Source organism: Oncorhynchus tshawytscha, linkage group LG03, assembly GCF_018296145.1.
Source record: "Oncorhynchus tshawytscha isolate Ot180627B linkage group LG03, Otsh_v2.0, whole genome shotgun sequence".
Classification (NCBI taxonomy): domain Eukaryota; kingdom Metazoa; phylum Chordata; class Actinopteri; order Salmoniformes; family Salmonidae; genus Oncorhynchus; species Oncorhynchus tshawytscha.
In genome coordinates this window covers 48,645,888-48,663,825 of record NC_056431.1, presented here as the reverse complement: position 1 = coordinate 48,663,825, position 17,938 = coordinate 48,645,888, and the positions used below count along the sequence as shown (strand labels likewise).

The 17,938-nt window shown below is 41.4% G+C and overlaps 1 protein-coding gene across 1 annotated transcript in view; it reads right to left on the bottom strand.

Moving 5' to 3' along the window:
* Positions 1 to 17,938, bottom strand: part of LOC112246682 (parathyroid hormone 2 receptor-like) — a 101,301-nt gene that overhangs the window by 74,447 nt on the left and 8,916 nt on the right. The window contains exons 3-5 of the mRNA XM_042320087.1: positions 15,399 to 15,509; positions 15,066 to 15,193; positions 14,676 to 14,770 (exon numbers count right to left, since the gene is read on the bottom strand). Of these exons, the coding sequence (XP_042176021.1) occupies positions 14,676 to 14,770; positions 15,066 to 15,193; positions 15,399 to 15,509 (334 nt within the window). The remainder of the gene's footprint in view (positions 1 to 14,675; positions 14,771 to 15,065; positions 15,194 to 15,398; positions 15,510 to 17,938) is intronic.

Genomic DNA, 17,938 nt, shown 5'->3' with positions numbered 1-17,938 from the left:
GAAAGCCAAGTCAACAAACAGGTCACTGACCATCTCGAATCCCACCGTACCTTCTCCGCTGTGCAATCTGGCTTCCGAGCCGGTCACGGGTGCACCTCAGCCACACTCAAGGTACTAAACGATATCATAACCGCCATCGATAAAAGACAGTACTGTGCAGCCGTCTTCATCGACCTTGCCAAGGCTTTCGACTCTGTCAATCACCATATTCTCATCGGCAGACTCAGTAGCCTCGGTTTTTCGGATGACTGCCTTGCCTGGTTCACCAATTACTTTGCAGACAGAGTTCAGTGTGTCAAATCGGAGGGCATGCTGTCCGGTCCTCTGGCAGTCTCTATGGGGGTACCACAGGGTTCAATTCTCGGGCCGACTCTTTTCTCTGTGTATATCAATGATGTTGCTCTTGCTGCGGGCGATTCCCTGATCCACCTCTACGCAGACGACACCATTCTATATACTTTCGGCCCGTCATTGGACACTGTGCTATCTAACCTCCAAACAAGCTTCAATGCCATACAACACTCCTTCCGTGGCCTCCAACTCCTCTTAAACGCTAGTAAAACCAAATGCATGCTTTTCAACCGATCGCTGCCTGCACCCGCATGCCCGACTAGCATCACCACCCTGGATGGTTCCGACCTTGAATATGTGGACATCTATAAGTACCTAGGTGTCTGGCTAGACTGCAAACTCTCCTTCCAGACTCATATCAAACACCTCCAATCAAAAATCAAATCAAGAGTCGGCTTTCTATTCCGCAACAAAGCCTCCTTCACTCACGCCGCCAAGCTTACCCTAGTAAAACTGACTATCCTACCAATCCTCGACTTCGGCGATGTCATCTACAAAATGGCTTCCAACACTCTACTCAGCAAACTGGATGCAGTATATCACAGTGCCATCCGTTTTGTCACTAAAGCACCTTATACCACCCACCACTGCGACTTGTATGCTCTAGTCGGCTGGCCCTCGCTACATATTCGTCGCCAGACCCACTGGCTCAGGTCATCTACAAGTCCATGCTAGGTAAAGCTCCGCCTTATCTCAGTTCACTGGTCACGATGGCAACACCCATCCGTAGCACGCGCTCCAGCAGGTGTATCTCACTAATCATCCCTAAAGCCAACACCTCATTTGGCCGCCTTTCGTTCCAGTACTCTGCTGCCTGTGACTGGAACGAATTGCAAAAATCGCTGAAGTTGGAGACTTTTATCTCCCTCACCAACTTCAAACATCAGCTATCTGAGCAGCTAACCGATCGCTGCAGCTGTACATAGTCTATTGGTAAATAGCCCACCCATTTTCACCTACCTCATCCCCATACTGTTTTTATTTATTTACTTTTCTGCTCTTTTGCACACCAATATCTCTACCTGTACATGACCATCTGATCATATATCACTCCAGTGTTAATCTGCAAAATTGTAACTATTCGTCTACCTCCTCATGCATTTTGCACACATTGTACATTGTATATAGACTCCCCCTTTGTTTTCTACTGTGTTATTGACTTGTTAATTTGTTTATTCCATGTGTAACTCTGTGTTGTCTGCTCACACTGCTATGCTTTATCTTGGCCAGGTCGCAGTTGTAAATGAGAACTTGTTCTCAACTAGCCTACCTGGTTAAATAAAGGTGAAAGAAAAAATAAAATAAAAAAACATCCCAGGTATGAAGATCCTTCTGTTCAGCATTGGGTATCACCCCCAGACCAATGGCCAGACCAAACGGGCCAACCAGGAGATGGAGACAGCCTACGCTGCGCAACTTGGGATAACCCTTCCTCCTGGAGTGCTCAGCTACCCTGGGTGGAATATGCCCACAACACCCTCACCAACACCTTGTCAGGTATGTCACCCTTCGAGTGTGCTCAGAGTTATCAACCCCCCTTATTCCCCGCCCAAGAGTTTGAGGTGGCGGTTCCTCAGTCCATGACCATATGCACCGTTGTCATCGCACCTGGAGGAAGGCCTGGGCTGCCCTTCTTCGTGCCGCCGCCAGGATCCAGTCCAAAGCCAACCGTTGCCGTGCCTCAGCCCCAGTCTACACTCCAGGCCAAAAGGTATGGCTCTCATCGAAGGACCTGCCATTGAAGATGGCTTCTAAGAAACTTTCCCCGATTCATTGGTCCCTTTGAAATTGATAGTACCACTAACCCCTCTGCTATGCGCCTGAAACCCCCAGCCTCTCTCAAGATCCACCCTACCTTCCATGTATCCCTGTCAGTTCCAGTCCCCTGTCTCCTCCTGCAACAGCTCCTCCACCCCCTCGGCTCATCAATGACCATCCTGCCTGTATCATCAGCAGCTTCTGGACGTGTGCCGTCGGGGCCACGGCTGGCAGTACCTGGTGGACTGGGAGGGATATGGCCCTGCGGAGCGGAGCGCCTCCCTCTTACGTGCTTTCAACACCTCGCACCCAGATAAGCCTGGTCAGGCACCAGGTGGCACCCATAGAGGGGGGGGTACTGTTACATCTGCTCCTGCCATGCCCTCTACTTCTCATCCTGTGTCCCCCTAAACTGCCGCCACTCCCCCAGTGCTCTCTTCCTCTGTGTGTGTGGTGTGTGTGTGTGTGTGTGTGTGTGTGTGTGAGTCACCGTGCCTCAGCCCCAGTCTACACCTGGAGGAAGGCCCACTCCACAGCCATTTCCACGCTGCCAGATCGTAATCTCTGCTCAGTCAGTCTGCTTTTTTTTAGCCGTTTGTTCCTGCTTAGATCCTGTTTTTGTTTGAGTTTGAGTTTATTTTTATTTTTACAGGGACAGTGCACATTAATCAACGTTTCAGTAAAACTGCCGGTTTTAGCCAGCCGGCTAATTTTCAACCGCAGTCCCTGGGCAGGTTATTAAAAACAATTACAATATAGACAATAGCAACATAGAACAAGCAAGACATAGCAACATAGGACAAGCAAGACATTGTGTCATGCCTGTTTTCCCTTGCCTTACGCTGTTTTCCTCTCCGCTACAGTTCTGCCCGCTCTGACTTTGGCCCCTGTCTCTAGTCCCACGTCTCATCAGTCCTGATACCCTGTCCTGGACCCCCCACTCTACTGCTTCCTTGGATTCCTCTCCGGACCTGCTTACCCAGTCCCAACTCCCCTCGCTCCAGCCTCAGCTTCAACATCTGGCTTCCTGTATTCCGCTCGAGCTTCCCGCTGTGTTTCATTAAATATCTTGGTTACCTCATCCTAGCCTCCTCGTCTGAATCTGCTCTTGGGTTAACCTCACTAGGGTATGTGTGACGCGTCCCACCTGGCCAACTTCCAGTTAAATTGCAGAGCGCCAAATTCAAATACAGAAATACACATTATAAAAATTCAGAAAACATACAAGTATTTTACATAGGTTTAAAGATTAACTTCTTGTGAATCCAACCACGTGTCAGATTTCAAAAAGGCTTTACAGCGAAAGCATACCTTACAATTATTTGAGAACATCGCCCAGCAGACAAATAATTACAAACAGTAACCAGCCAAGTAGAAGAGTTACACAAGTCAGAAATAGAGATAAAATTAATCACTTACCAATTGCTCTCAGAAGACATTAATTTACTCAATAAATTTTTGTTTTATTCGATAAAGTCTCTTTATATCCAAAAACCTCAGTTTTGTTCGTGTGTTTTCTTCAGTAATCCACAGGCTCAAACGCAGTCACAATAGGCAGACAAAAAAATCCAAATTGTATCCGTAAAGTTCATAGAAACATGTCAAACGATGTTTATATTCAATCCTCAGGTTATTTTTAACCTAAATAATCGATAATATTTCAACCGGACAATAACGTTGTCAATATAAAAGGTAAACAAGAAAGGCACTCTCTCGTTCGTGTGCATGAAAAAGATCTGTGACACTGCAGGGTCCACTCACTCAGTCTGCTCTTACTCCCTCATTTTTCAGAATACAAGCCTGAAACAATTTCTAAAGACTGTTGACATCTAGTGGAAGGCAGATGAACTGCAATTTGAGTCCTAAGTCAATGGATACTGTAATGGCATTGAATAGAAAACTACAAAACAATAACAAATCCTACTTCCTGGATGGATTTTTCTCAGGTTTCCGCCTGCCAAATCAATTCTGTTATACTCACAGACACTATTTTAACAGTTTTGGAAACTTTAGAGTGTTTTCTATCCAAATCTACCAATTATCTTCTGGGCCTGAGTAGCAGGCAGTTTAATGTGGGCACGCTTTTCATCCAAAATTCCAAATGCTGCCCCCTACCCTAGAGAAGTTAACTTGTTCCGCTCAACGTGACACAAGGTTTTCTTGCAGATGGCAAATCGTTAAACTGGCTACACAGTTGACATCAGAAAGACAGAGCTTACACCGAGGTACAATTTTACAGTGCATTTGGAAAGTATTCAGACCCCTTGACTTTTACCACATTTTGTTACGTTACAGTCTTTTTGTAAAATTGCTTGTTTTTATCCCTTCACAAATCTACACACAATACCCCATAATGTCAAAGCAAAAACAGATTTTTAGAAAAGTTTGCTAATTTATAAAAAATGAAAATGAAATATGACATTTACATAAGTATTCTGACCCTTTACTCAGTACTTTGTTGAAGCACCTTAAACAGTGCTTACAGCGTTGCGTCTTTTTGGGTATGACGCAGCAAGCTTGGCACACCTGTATTTGGGGAGTTTCTTCAATTCTTCTCTGCCGATTCTGTCAGGGTGGATGGAAAGCGTTGCTGCACAGCTATTTTCAGGTCTCTCCAGAGATGTTACATTGGTTTCAAGTCCGAGCTCTGGCTGGGACATTCAAGGACATTCAGGGACTTGTCCCGAAGCCACTCATGCGCTGCCTTGGCTGTGTGCTTAGGGTTGTTGTCCTGTTGTAAGGTGAACCTTTGCCCCGTGGGGAGGTCCTGAGTGCTCTGGAGCAGGTTTTCATCAAGGATCTATCTGTACTTTGCTCTGTTCATCTTTTCCTCGACCCTGACTAGTCTCCTAGTCACTGCCACTGAAAAACATGCTGCCTCCACCATGCTTCACCATAGGGATTGTGCAAAGTTTCCTCCAGACGTGACGCTTGGCATTCAGGCCAAAGGGTTTAGTCTTGGTTTCATCAGTCCAGAGAATCTTGTTTCTCATGGTCTGAGATTCTTTAGGTGCCTTTTGGCAAACTCCAAGCGGGCTGTCATGCGCCTTTTACTGAGGAGTGGCCAGAGCTTCCGTCTGGCCACTTTACCATAAAAGCCTGATTGGTGGAGTGCTGCAGAGATGGTTGTCCTTATGGAAGGTTCTCCCATCTACACAGAGGAACACTAGAGCTCTGTCAGAGTGACCATCGGGTTCTTGTTCACATCCCTGACCAAGGCCCTTCTCCCCCGATTGCTCAGTATGAGAGAATGGCTTAAGATACGAAAACGCTGGACAATCTTTTCCAAAATCGTGAACAATTACGCCGCTGGGGGCTTCTATCCTTAAGACATACCCAGGGTCTACATGCAAGACGTTTGATCTATCCATGGAATGAAAACTTACGGAAGGTGGAATGTGCGGGATATCCAGCGAGCAAGAGAGCCTGTCTTGACGATGGTGATTTGGAAACGGATGGATGTCAGGGCTAACCCTATAGCTGGCCCCTTCATCTGTAAGAAAATAATAGTAAAATTGTTTGTACTAATTATAGCATGTTTTAAAAGGTCTGTACTAAAAATGTTGAATTAAATAAAGGGTTTTAAAATTGTATCTCACCTTTAATGCCTGGAATATCACGCTCCCTCTCTCCCTGTGTGTCTCAGAATAAAGGCTTTCAGGAAAGACAGGAGTGTGTGTGCGTGTGTGTGTGCGTGCGCATGCAGGCGTGTATGTGTGTGTGTTTCAAAATTATTGAGTTTTTCAAGGGTGTGTGTCTGCATGGGGTGTTTGAAACCAGGTAGGCACTTTCGTGTCATTAACACATAAGCCTCTCAAATCCAAATGTATTTCCCCCCAGTGGATGTGGTGGCTCAAAAGTCAAACCCCACAGCCACAATATAATCGGTCTAGACACCCCCTAAGGTTTAAAAACAATGTTATTTCTAATCAACACAGGTACTAACGGTTCATTATGCATACTGGGTTTCACCAAAAACAACAGGTGTAATATCCCCTGAGGATGTAGGAAGCAAAAGACAATCCAGCCAACCCTGCATATAAAAGGTCTAGACAGCCCCCTAAAAACAACGTTTATTTCAAAACAATACCGTTACTATCGGTTCATTTTTGCATAGAGGATGTCGCTCGAAAAACACTAAACTTACCCATCGCTCTGTAAATTAATCCCAGCTGAAAACTCTTCTCCTGCTTTTCTGCAAGCCTATACACATGGAGAATTTTGGGTGTGTTAGGTATTGTTTGGGAATTGTTTGATCTTACGAAATTAATGCACTGTTGGGAACTATCTCTCTCTCTTTCTAATATTAAACCGGTGTTATATGTTTTTACAGATATTCTAAAACAGGTGGACATCCATTTTTCAGGCATGTATTTATGACAATTGCACATATTTTTACAAGTTCAAATGTATATATTTCGTATAAATATATGTTAATATTATTTAACGTCTTTAGGATACCCAGCTGCTACCGGGACTAAATTATTTGGATCATTCAAAACTTCTATAGGATACCCAGTTGATACCTGGCATAATTGATTTGGATCATCCCCATAAAATGAGGAAATCGCCATCGCCCGATCTCGCTGCTTTCTCTTCCTTAACTTGTTGAGGATAGGGGGCAGTATTTTCACTTTGGATGAATTGCGTGCCCATAGTGAACTGCATCCTACTCTGTCCTAGATTGCTAATATATGCATATTATTATTACTATTGGATAGAAAACACTCTGAAGTTTCTAAAACTTTGAATTATGTCTGTGAGTATATCGGAACTCATAGGGCAGGCAATCTTCCAAACAAGAAGTGAAATTCTGAATGTGGGGCAACTTTGACTTCAAACCAAGCTGCTTACCTATTGCAGATTCAGTCTTTCCAGCCAGGTGCAGGTCTACAATTTTGTTTCTGGTGTCCTTTGACAGCTCTTTGGTCTTGGCCATAGTGGAGTTTGGAGTGTGACTGTTTGAGGTTGTGGACAGGTGTCTTTTATACTGATAACAAGTTCAAACAGGTGCCATTAATACAGGTAACGAGTGGAGAACAGAGGAGCCTCTTAAAGAAGAAGCTACAGGTCTGTGAGAGCCAGAAATCTTGCTTGTTTGTAGGTGACCAAATACTTATTTTCCACCATAATTTGCAAATAAATTCATAAAAAATCCTACAATGTGATTTTCTGGATTTTTTTTCTAACTTTGTCTGTCATAGTTGAAGTGTACCTATGATGAAAATTACAGGCCTCTCTCATTTTTTTAAGTAGGAGAACTTGCACAATTGGTGGCTGACTAAATACTTTTTTGCCCCACTGTATCTTTTGTCAAAGTTTATGAAGAGTATTTCTGTTATCTGGCGTAGCTTTCTATAATTCCTCCGGATATTTTGGAGGCAGTTCTGTACATGGTGTCAATGTAAACCAAGATTTGTGGATATAAATATGCATATTATCGAACAAAACATAAATGTATTGTGTAACATGTCATATGAGTGTCATCTGATGAAGATTTTCAAAAGGTTAGTTATTCATTTTATCTCTAATCCTGCTTTTGTGACTTTATCTTTGGCTGGAAAAAATGGCTGCGTTTTCCCTTTGATTTGGTGGTGGTCTAACATAAATATATGTTGTGTTTTCGCTGTAAAACATTTAAAAAATCGGACATGATGGGTAGATGAACAAGATGTTTATCTTTCATTTGAGGTATTGGACTTGTTAATGTGTGAAAGTTGAAAGTTAAGAAAGAATATTTTTGAATTCCCTGCGCCACCTTTTCAGCTGAATGGGGGGGTGCCATAACAGGTTTTAACTCTGTCTAATCCAGAAGTTCTGTGCATCCATGAATCCACGTAAATCCACCAAATCTGTTACATTTCAGCTGAACTCTCTGTTGCAATCGGGAGAGTGGGCCATCAGTTATTGTTTATAGTTATTACCGCGGAGAGCGGCTTGGAGCGCACGCTTCAAATCTATTGTGTAATGTGAATGGTCCATGATCACGGCCCTACGGATCATCACAGGCCAATTAGGCCAACGATATATGGTTAATATGTCATTAAATTACATATACACATGAAGACACTTGAAAGGGTGAAATATGAAACGTCATTGTCTGCTGAACTGATCAATTCTGATATCAAACTAATGGGGATTATAGATTGAATAACCGATCACTGTATTATTCTTCTCATGATTATGATAAATAGTTGCGAGCATAAATGACTCAAGGATGATTCCTATTGACTTCTTAAGGAACTGGATTGTTGAATTCCCTAAATATGATAATAATGAATGATTGTTATGATTTGATCTTTGTGATTATGAATTTGATTGGATACATGTTTTGAATTTGATTGGATACCTGTTATTCTGTTTCCTGTGTTATGCAGCACAGACTACTCAGTAAATATACCACTTTATGGTTAAAGGAATTCCTGCCTCAGTCTCATCCATTCCTCTGTCACCTGTTCACCTTCACTGTCAGTCATACTACCTGTCCAGCTACCAACACAGATTCCACTCGTCTTTCAATTATTTAAAACATCTATAGGAACCCAGCTGAGACCAGGAATAATTGATATGGGTCATCTAACATTAACGGTTGTAAATATTGAAGATGCAAAAAGGAGTTTTACGAAATACATTTGTTTCATTGACAGATACGTATTATTATAAATAAATAAATAAATAATATAACATTATTATTATCATAATCTTTATTATTATTATTATTATGTTACATGCAAGACATACCCAGAACCAGGCAGTGATGAAAACATTTTTAAAGGAGCTCTAATTCAAACATGCAAAGATATATATTTGATACAATTACCCCATTAAAAACTGTTGTTATAATATCACTTCTCATTGTGTACATTTCAAGGTTTCACAAACATAAAACTACTATCTAATTAATGTTTCTCAGACTAAAACACTGTTGAGTTTCCTATTTACTAAAGAACAATCACTAAGACAAAACACAAAAAGTTGTATACATGTCATTCTATATTGAAAACAGGTACATTCTGTAAGATTTTGATGTTGATGTGATAAAACTTTTTTTTAAATTCATCTCGCAATTTAGGATAATACTGTTTATTTGATACTTTACTTAAATTGTATTATTTATCTTGTCTCATACCATGCTAATACACTACCAAGCAATGCAAACAGATGTGGAATTAACGCCATAACAGGTGTGTGTCTTTTTGGATCAATAATTGATCAAGAATACCAATAGGGGTGATCAGATCCTCTTCCCTATTACGGCATCATATAATGCACAGTCATATGCAAATCCATAAAACTCTGTCAATAAAACATTTCAAACCTTACAGGACTACCATGCATATCCTACCTTCTGAGCCTGAGTAGTAGGTAGTTTACTTTGGGCACCTCAGTCATCCAAACCTTCGAATACTGCCCCCTATCCCTAACAAGTTAAAGGTTTTGTAAGTTGTAACAGGTCTCATTCAGCAGTCTAGAGATCGGATAAAAAGGGCTTCCATCTAAGGAATGCCCCACTTACTAAAAACAATCTCGTCATAGACCACCTTGCCCTTTGGCTACTGACGTATGTTACAAACCCCACGTGTCTTAAAGCATAAGATATAATGGCTGCTGCAGAAGGATTTGACCCCAGTTTGCAACTACCATTTTTGGCCTTAATCGCAGGCACATCCAATAGCGGTAAAACTGGTTTTGTAAAAAGTATTTTCGAGAATTCTGAACATGTATTATCTCAGAAACCTGAAAATATTGTTTGGTGTTATTCATGTTATCAACCTTTGTATGATGAGCTGTTGAAGAAAATAAAAATCAAGTTTGTTGAAGGAATACCCGCATCCCTGTCTGATGATTAACTTTTACCTCCTTATAAAAACAATCTGCTGGTTTTGGACAATATGTTATTTGCAGGTAGCGAACATCCTGAAATTGCACAAGCTTTTACCCAATATACTCCTCATAAAAACCTGTCCGTGCTTTACTTGGTGCAGAATGTGTTTCACCATGTAAATGCAGTAAATGCAATAAGGTGTTGTTGAGGTCCAGATAGTTGTCACTGTGGCCTGGTATGAAAAATTCTATAGGACCGTTTCTGTAATGGCAGAGAGTGGGGCTATCTCCACATAACAAGACCTATCTATTGAAAATTGGGTTATGGGGATAGTGAAAAATTTGAGCTCTGTCTTTATAGCTTCAGAGGACATGTGGTGTAAAAGAGCCATGTTGCTTGTTTTGTTAGAAAATACTTCAGAGTATTCTTTTTGTCGTTTTTGGTCCAGACCTCCACACTTTACCACGTCTTTCACTTACTGAGTTTCTTTTGGTCTTCAAGACAACAGCATAAGCCCCGTGCCTTCTCGATGCTCGGCATCTGATGACGCCTTTCTGGTCATATCATTGGCTACAACCTCACTTACAATATTTTTAGCCGCTGATTTTAAATGTGGTTTGGCTATGCTGAGGCCTCTCTTCATAAACGGTAAAACCATCCTAAAGAGTTTACAAAATATGTGTCCTATCCCTGAACCGTACATGGTCGGGGATCCGTGATAGCCGGGTAATCCATTACCCACCTGATCAACATAATATGAGGCATAGCGGTTAGGGTCGAGATGTTGGTTGTGTTCCATAACCATTTTAATTTAGTTGTATTATGTTTATAAAAAAAATATTTATATAATACTAATAATATATTAGATATGTAGAGAGGTTTTGGTGGGTCTAAAGTGGAGTTTTACAATCATTTTACCATAAGTAAATTCAATGTTTTCATTTTTGATCCGTTTTAAGCTCAACCAGAATGTTTTCAATATATTTTTGCTTACAGGTACATAGTGTGGCTTGTCATAGTTAACACTGACTACATCACCATCCTTTCCTTCTATATGAACTGTTCTCAGGAGGGGCACATAACTGTCTCCTACCCTTTGATAGGATATGATGTCGGTATACACAAATCTGTTGTAAAACCCTGCATGTATATCCACAGGGAATGGGAATAATTTATCTCTCACATACGTCCATTTATTAGAACTCATCCCCAACATGTAGGCTAAATTACCGCTGGTCTTTATACCCCCATCAGCAGCCCCTGAGATTTGTACACGTTTATGTACAGGGTTGTAGTTCAAGAGTAGTATATTGTTCAGGGTTAGGAGTTGGTTCAACTCTGAGACAATAAGTTTCGGGGGTTCCGATATCCTTTTGCAATAAAAATCATGGTCCTTATCCTTGATATTATACCAACTATGGGGGTATGTAATCTCTCTGAGTCCTACTTCCCAGGCCTCTGATAACTCTATACGCTTTGGAAAATTGGTTGTATAATTAGAATTTTGGATTTTCATATATATATGTGCAGACGCATTACTGGGGAGAGTCAGGTAGAAGCCTTGTGTTCCATGACGCATCCTGTGTTTTTCAACATCTGCTCCGCCATCCTTCTTGCCTCTCTGAGGTACAATAACGTTAATGAGCCCCTTTCAAATAACGAGAACATTTCATTTTCATTTTGAATTTTTATTTTTGCAAACATCAAGTATTACGTATACAGAAAATTCAGGATACATAGCAGGATATTAGTCCCAGTTTTCTCAATGATCCATGCATGTAACACCCTGTATATTTGTTATAGATTTACAGGCTTGTGTCGCTGAATTTAAAAAAAAATACACATCTGTTATATAAGTATATAAACAACAAATATGATACATGTTACAATTAAACGGTGTTTCAAACAAATAGAGTAAAATCTTAGACAAGGTTGTTTCTAGTTCTTCAGAATCATCCACAAGACGGGATACCAGTTGTGTCCATTGTAGACTCTCGCCCGAATGTCGTACAGGATTCAAAATTTTATCCAATTTTAGCACACGCTCTGCATTAGCCCATGTATTGTGGGTTGTGTAGAACGATACATTGTTCACTTTATTTTCAATAATTTGCTGCTTAACATTTGTAAGTTCTCTCAAAATAAATGTTTTATTTATTCTCTCTAACATCGTATGCATATAGTTACCCATTGCTTTACATCTAAATAAAAAATATGTATTGTTACTCGGTCTCTTGCGGTTTATTGAGCAAGAAAGTCACCACATCCGCCACCAAATCTTCCTTGTATTTGTTGTCGTCCATCAGGGTGTGCCGGATTCCTTTGAGGTTCTCGTGGATGTAGATCGCCTCCTTCAGTTCATGTAGGAAAGCCTCGGTTACCCCGTAAACTCTGGGAATAGACGGCACAAGACCGATAGATTCCAGGGCTCTGACCATCAAAGGTATAAACCGGCTGGACCACAGTCTTTTCACCAGCTCCTCAAAATGGTTGAAGAAGTAGTACCGTGGGGGGTCGTATAAACACGGATGTCGTCGTTGGCTGGGTTGATTGATCTCACAACCGATGCATTTTTCTCTTATAAACTCTCCAATCACCACATCTAAAAGTGTGGCTACAGAGGCCTTGATGGTGTCCACAAAAATAGTATTGACCACCCCATCAAACACATCCTCAGGCGGTGTACATGTAGGGGGTGTCGGGGGTCTTGCCTGGGGGGAGTAGAATGGAGGGCTGTGAGGCATAGAGTCCTTAAGGTCTGGTACCCTTGATGTATCGGAGTCCTGGTATGGTATATGAATATCCATGGTATATGCTGAAATGAAGAACCGTAGGCTTTATGGGGACTCCTTTTATTGTTGAACCAGTCATTTGGTATCGGGGCATGGTTAACGCAGCAGACGCGTACTTAGTTTTCTTAGGGGGCTGACCCTTCTGAGGATGACCCTTCTTGAGGTTCCTTTGAATCATAATCCTCAGGATTTGTATATATTATGCACTTCCTTACATGAACAATGTTCTGCCATTGTTGGCTCTGTACAAAAAGAGCATCCACCAACTCTAACATTTTCAATTCCATTAAATCCCAACTTTTAAAAAGAATAAGCATACGCAACCTAAAATCCCCAGTCAGGCTACCCTCACAAATGTTTTGGTTACAGATTTCCTCATTGCTGATAGAGAACTCCACGCACCCACATGGAAGTCCATTCTTTCTTTGTATTTTCACCCTCTGAAATATTCTTCCTGAGGGGTCAGGGGCACCTTTCCAACGGGTCTCATATCCCGTGAACACACTATACCCCTTTGTGATAACTCTAAGTTCGGGACACACCACCTTGCGAAAAACCTGCCAGTCTTCAAGCCTGTAGTCTACTTCTAAAGTCTGGTCTGCATATTCTTCTCCTTCAGCTACGGTATAGAGTTTCACTCTACAGGCCGGGTAATCAAACAGATAACCCCATTGCTGTCCATTAGGCATCATCACTTGATCTTTCAGCGCAGTTGCGGGCGGCATTTGGGTTCTATACATATTTAGAAACCGCATCGTATATTGATGCTTTATACTCGGACCTTTCTCTATGTTTCAACCGAGGTCCTGCTTCCGTTGTTACGGTCATCACGGGTGTGTCACTGATCACAAAATCCATGTTTCATTTCTTTAGTGGTTTATCGTGGGCGCTTGGGGTGTTCTGGGGCTTATTTATTATGTGTCTGCCCCCCCCCCCCCAATATCCCTGGACATTCCTGTTTCATAGACAACAGCCCTAAGGTCACTAAAACAGGGTGAGGGCCATACTCTTTGAAATGTTCAAACACATCCCCCAGTTCAACAAGGTCCCTACACATCAATCATCATGACAGCTTCAAAGGAACAGATTAAATATATGCATAAATTAACACCCATTCTAAAGCGTGAGAACAGGAACAACAGCATGCCCATATATGGGCACTCCCTAGAGCATGTGATAATTTACCGTCAGGATGTCCTGACAGGATGCCCATATATGGGCATACACACGTGACCCGTGACATAGGGTCATAAATCACACGTTTGACGTGTGCCGTCTACTGTATTCTCTCTTGCACTGTACCTCCAGTCTCTCCTATATCTCTCACAGTATTACGGAATCACACACAGTAGCCTTAGAATCACTGGATGTAGGACCTGTTTGGAATGAGCACTCCCTCACCTGCTTGGCTGCTACAGGGTAAAGAGATATCAGTTTGCCCTGGAGAGAAACAACTGTCCACAGGTGTCAGAGAAGGGGACTGTCAGTTACGACATATCAGTGATTTATATCTGCTGCAGAGTACCTTAGTGGAATGGTAAAGTGTTTAAATACTTATGGAAATAAGGTATTTCTGTTATTTTATTTTTAATACATTTGCAAAAAAATGTGGCTTTCATTTTGGATTACTCTGCAGTCTATATTTACATGTTGACAAATATATTTTCACCCTTGCAGTACACAGCCACGGAACAGCTATATAGTGCTCAATTGCACAAGTCAAACCAAAATTGGTTTGGCACAGTGTTTGTATGCAAAACTGAGTCTTTATTGATCAAATGATTATAACTGGCAGCCTCTCACACTCTTTCAGAAAGACACACACACACACACACACACACACACACACACACACACACACACACACACACACACACACACACACACACACACACACACACACACACACACACACACACACACACACACACACACACACACACACTCACCTGAAGTATCCAATGATGAAGATAGCCACTAGTAGAGAGCTGAAGGACACAGCATAGCCCACAGTGTACATGACATACAGCCGCTCAAAGAAGTTCTGCTGGAAGAGAGGGAGGGATGTATAACCGTAAAGCTGCCCATACAGAGGTGTTACTAGATAAGCTGAAACTGTCATGTAGTGGTTCCAGTGGGTTTGAGCATGGTTCTGGCAACACTAGGGTTGTGGGTTTGTTCCTCGCATGGGCCACATATACTGATATATTCTATGTGTCACTGTCAACTATAAGTGACTTTAAATGAAAGCACATGATTTTACATGCAATATATGGTGACATGGAGGGTTTATGTTTGGGTTTAAGATTAATCTACAGTAGCTAAAGAACAGTACCCACTTTCCCTCTCTCGTTGCTTGGCTTCATAAACCCAGGGCCCAGACACTCTGAGTAGTTAGGCCACGTCCTGTTCAGGCTCTCCACAAACACCCACGACCCATTGATGTCACACTTCCTGTAGGTGTGACCTGGAACATATCAACAACACACTGTAGAGCTTCACTTGGTTCCACATGTTACATGTAAGATAATACATATGGTAATTCAAGCATTAACATTCACAAAAAATGTACAATATTATCAATAATTCACTGGTAAAGAGATATTGTGTTCTAATCCTATTTATATGTGCAACCCATTCTTCCATGCATGCAGAGTAGAGTTGGGTGTTACCTTTGTGGTTGAAGTCGTAGACATAGCTGGGGCAGGGGACCTTGGTGACAGCTCCTGGATAACCCTGAGGCCAGCAAATCAGGCCGTCCCAACCAGGGGGGCAAAGGTCATCTGGAGGAGAGGTAGAATGCTTCACATTCAGAGTTTACTCATATCAACTACAGTATGTGACCGGTGCACAACCTCAGAAATATGAACACGTTGGGAATGGAAGTTGTTCGGAATACTGATACTTTACTGTATTGATATATCAGCACACTTCCCCATGCAACACAAGGAGTGCACACTTTGGCTGATTTTATGCCTCGATCATAACGGTTAAATTGTTTACCTGTAAAACTTAAATTAATAGCCTGGGTGTTTATTTGCTTCAATCACTGAACATAAGTGTTTTAATGTCATGTAATATTTAAAATGGTATATAACTGCCTTAATGTTGCTGGACCCCAAGAAGAGTAACTGCCGCCTTGTGGATGCTTAATAAATAGAAATACATAACTGCCGCTTATTGGAGACAGACTTGTATTTCAGGTAGGTGTCTATTCCCTTAATGCACCCACCTTGCAGTCTCGCCTTCTTCTGATCCACCACAGACAAATGTTGAAGCCTGACTTTTTTTTTTACATCTCTCACTCGTTTGAGATCCATTCCTAAATGTCTGGCTGTTGCCTCGCACAAATTTTGCTCTGCAAATGTGATCACTGCGAGCTTGAATTTGATGTTTTATTTTATTTTTGGTGGCACCATGGCTAGCAACAATGACAGCTTTAAAATATATATATAATTGAATGCATAATTAATTGACCGTGGGAGTATAATTAATTGACCGTGGGAGTATAATTAATTGACCGTGGGAATATCAAAGCGCATCTAACCACTAGGCAGGTAACCTAGTGGGAAGAGTGTTGTGCCAGTAACCAGAAGGTTGCTGCATCAAATCCCTGAGCTGACAAGATACAAATCAGTTGTTCTGCCTCTGAGCAAAGCTGTTAACCCACTGTTTGTTGGGTACTGTGGATGTTGATTAAGACAGCCCCCCGCACCTGTCTGATTCAGAAGGTTTGGGTTAAATGCAGAAAACACATTTCAGTTGAATACATTCAGTTAGACAACTGACTAGGTACTTCCCTTTCCCTACATATGAAAATTAAAAAGGTTTATGTATGAATTACTATTAGTCAGACAAAACCTGCCGAGTTTAGCAATAAATAGTGGTTGAATTTATCCTTAAACTTACTATCTTGATGTGTACATTTTATAAAAAGTTTGTAAATAGCACCTAAATCGTAGCAAAAATGTTTTTTTTTTCATTTGAACCTTTATTTAACTAGGCAAGTCAGTTAGAACAAGTTGTTATTTCCAATGACGGCCAAACCCTAACCTAGACAACACTGGGCCAATTGTGCACTGCCCTATGGGACTCCCAATCACGGCTGGTTGTGACACAGCCTGGTTGTGACAAAGCCTGGAATCAAATCAGGGTCTGTAGTGATGCCTCTAGGACTGAGATGCAGTGCCTTAGACCGCTGTGTCACTTGGGAGCCACCAATCTTGCAGGCCAGAGCTCCATCTTGGGGTTTTTTCTTCCGAGACTGTTCATGTATCTCGATGGCCTTCTCTGGTTACAGACGGTATATACAGTACAGTGCCTTCAGAAAGTATTCACACCCCTTGACTTTTTTCAAATGTTGTTGTGTTACAGCCTGAATTTAAAAGCATAAAATGTTGTTGTAACTGGCCTGTACACAATACCAGATAATATCAAATTGGAATTGTGTTTTTTAACATTTTTACAAATTAATACAAAATAAAAAGCAAAAATGTCTTGAGTCAATAAGTATTCAACCCCTTTGTTATGGCAAGCTTAAATACGTTTAGGAGGAAACATGTGCTTAACAAGTCACATAAGTGGCATGGACTCACTCTGTGTTCAAAAATAGTGTTTAACATGATGTTTGATACCTCATCTCTGTACCCCACACATAAAATTATCTGTAAGGTCCCTCAGTCAAGTAGTGCATTTCAAACACAGATTCAACCACAAAGACGAGGGAGGTATTCCAATGCCTCGCAAAGAAGATCTATTGGTATCTTTAAAAAAATGTAATATCCCTTTGAGCATGGTGAAGTTATTAATTACACTTTGAATAGTGTATTAATTCACCCAGTCACTACAAAGATAGAGGCGTCCTTCCTAACTCGGTTGCTGGAGAAGAAGGAAACCGCTCAGGGATTTCAGCATGAGACTGATGGTGACTTCAGAACAGTTACAGAGTTTAATGGCTGTGATTGGAGAAAACTGAGGATGAATAAACAACATTGTAGTTATTCCACAATACCAACCTAAATGACAGAGTGAAAAAAGGAAGGCTTTTCAGAATAAAAGTATTCCTAAACATGTATCCTGTTTGCAAGAAATGTGGCAAGCAGGACAATAAACTAAAACACAAAGCCAAATCTACCCTGGAGTTGCTTACCAAGAAGACAGTGAATGTTTGGACATGCCTAGAGATGAGTTCGGATTGGTCTGCCATGTAGCA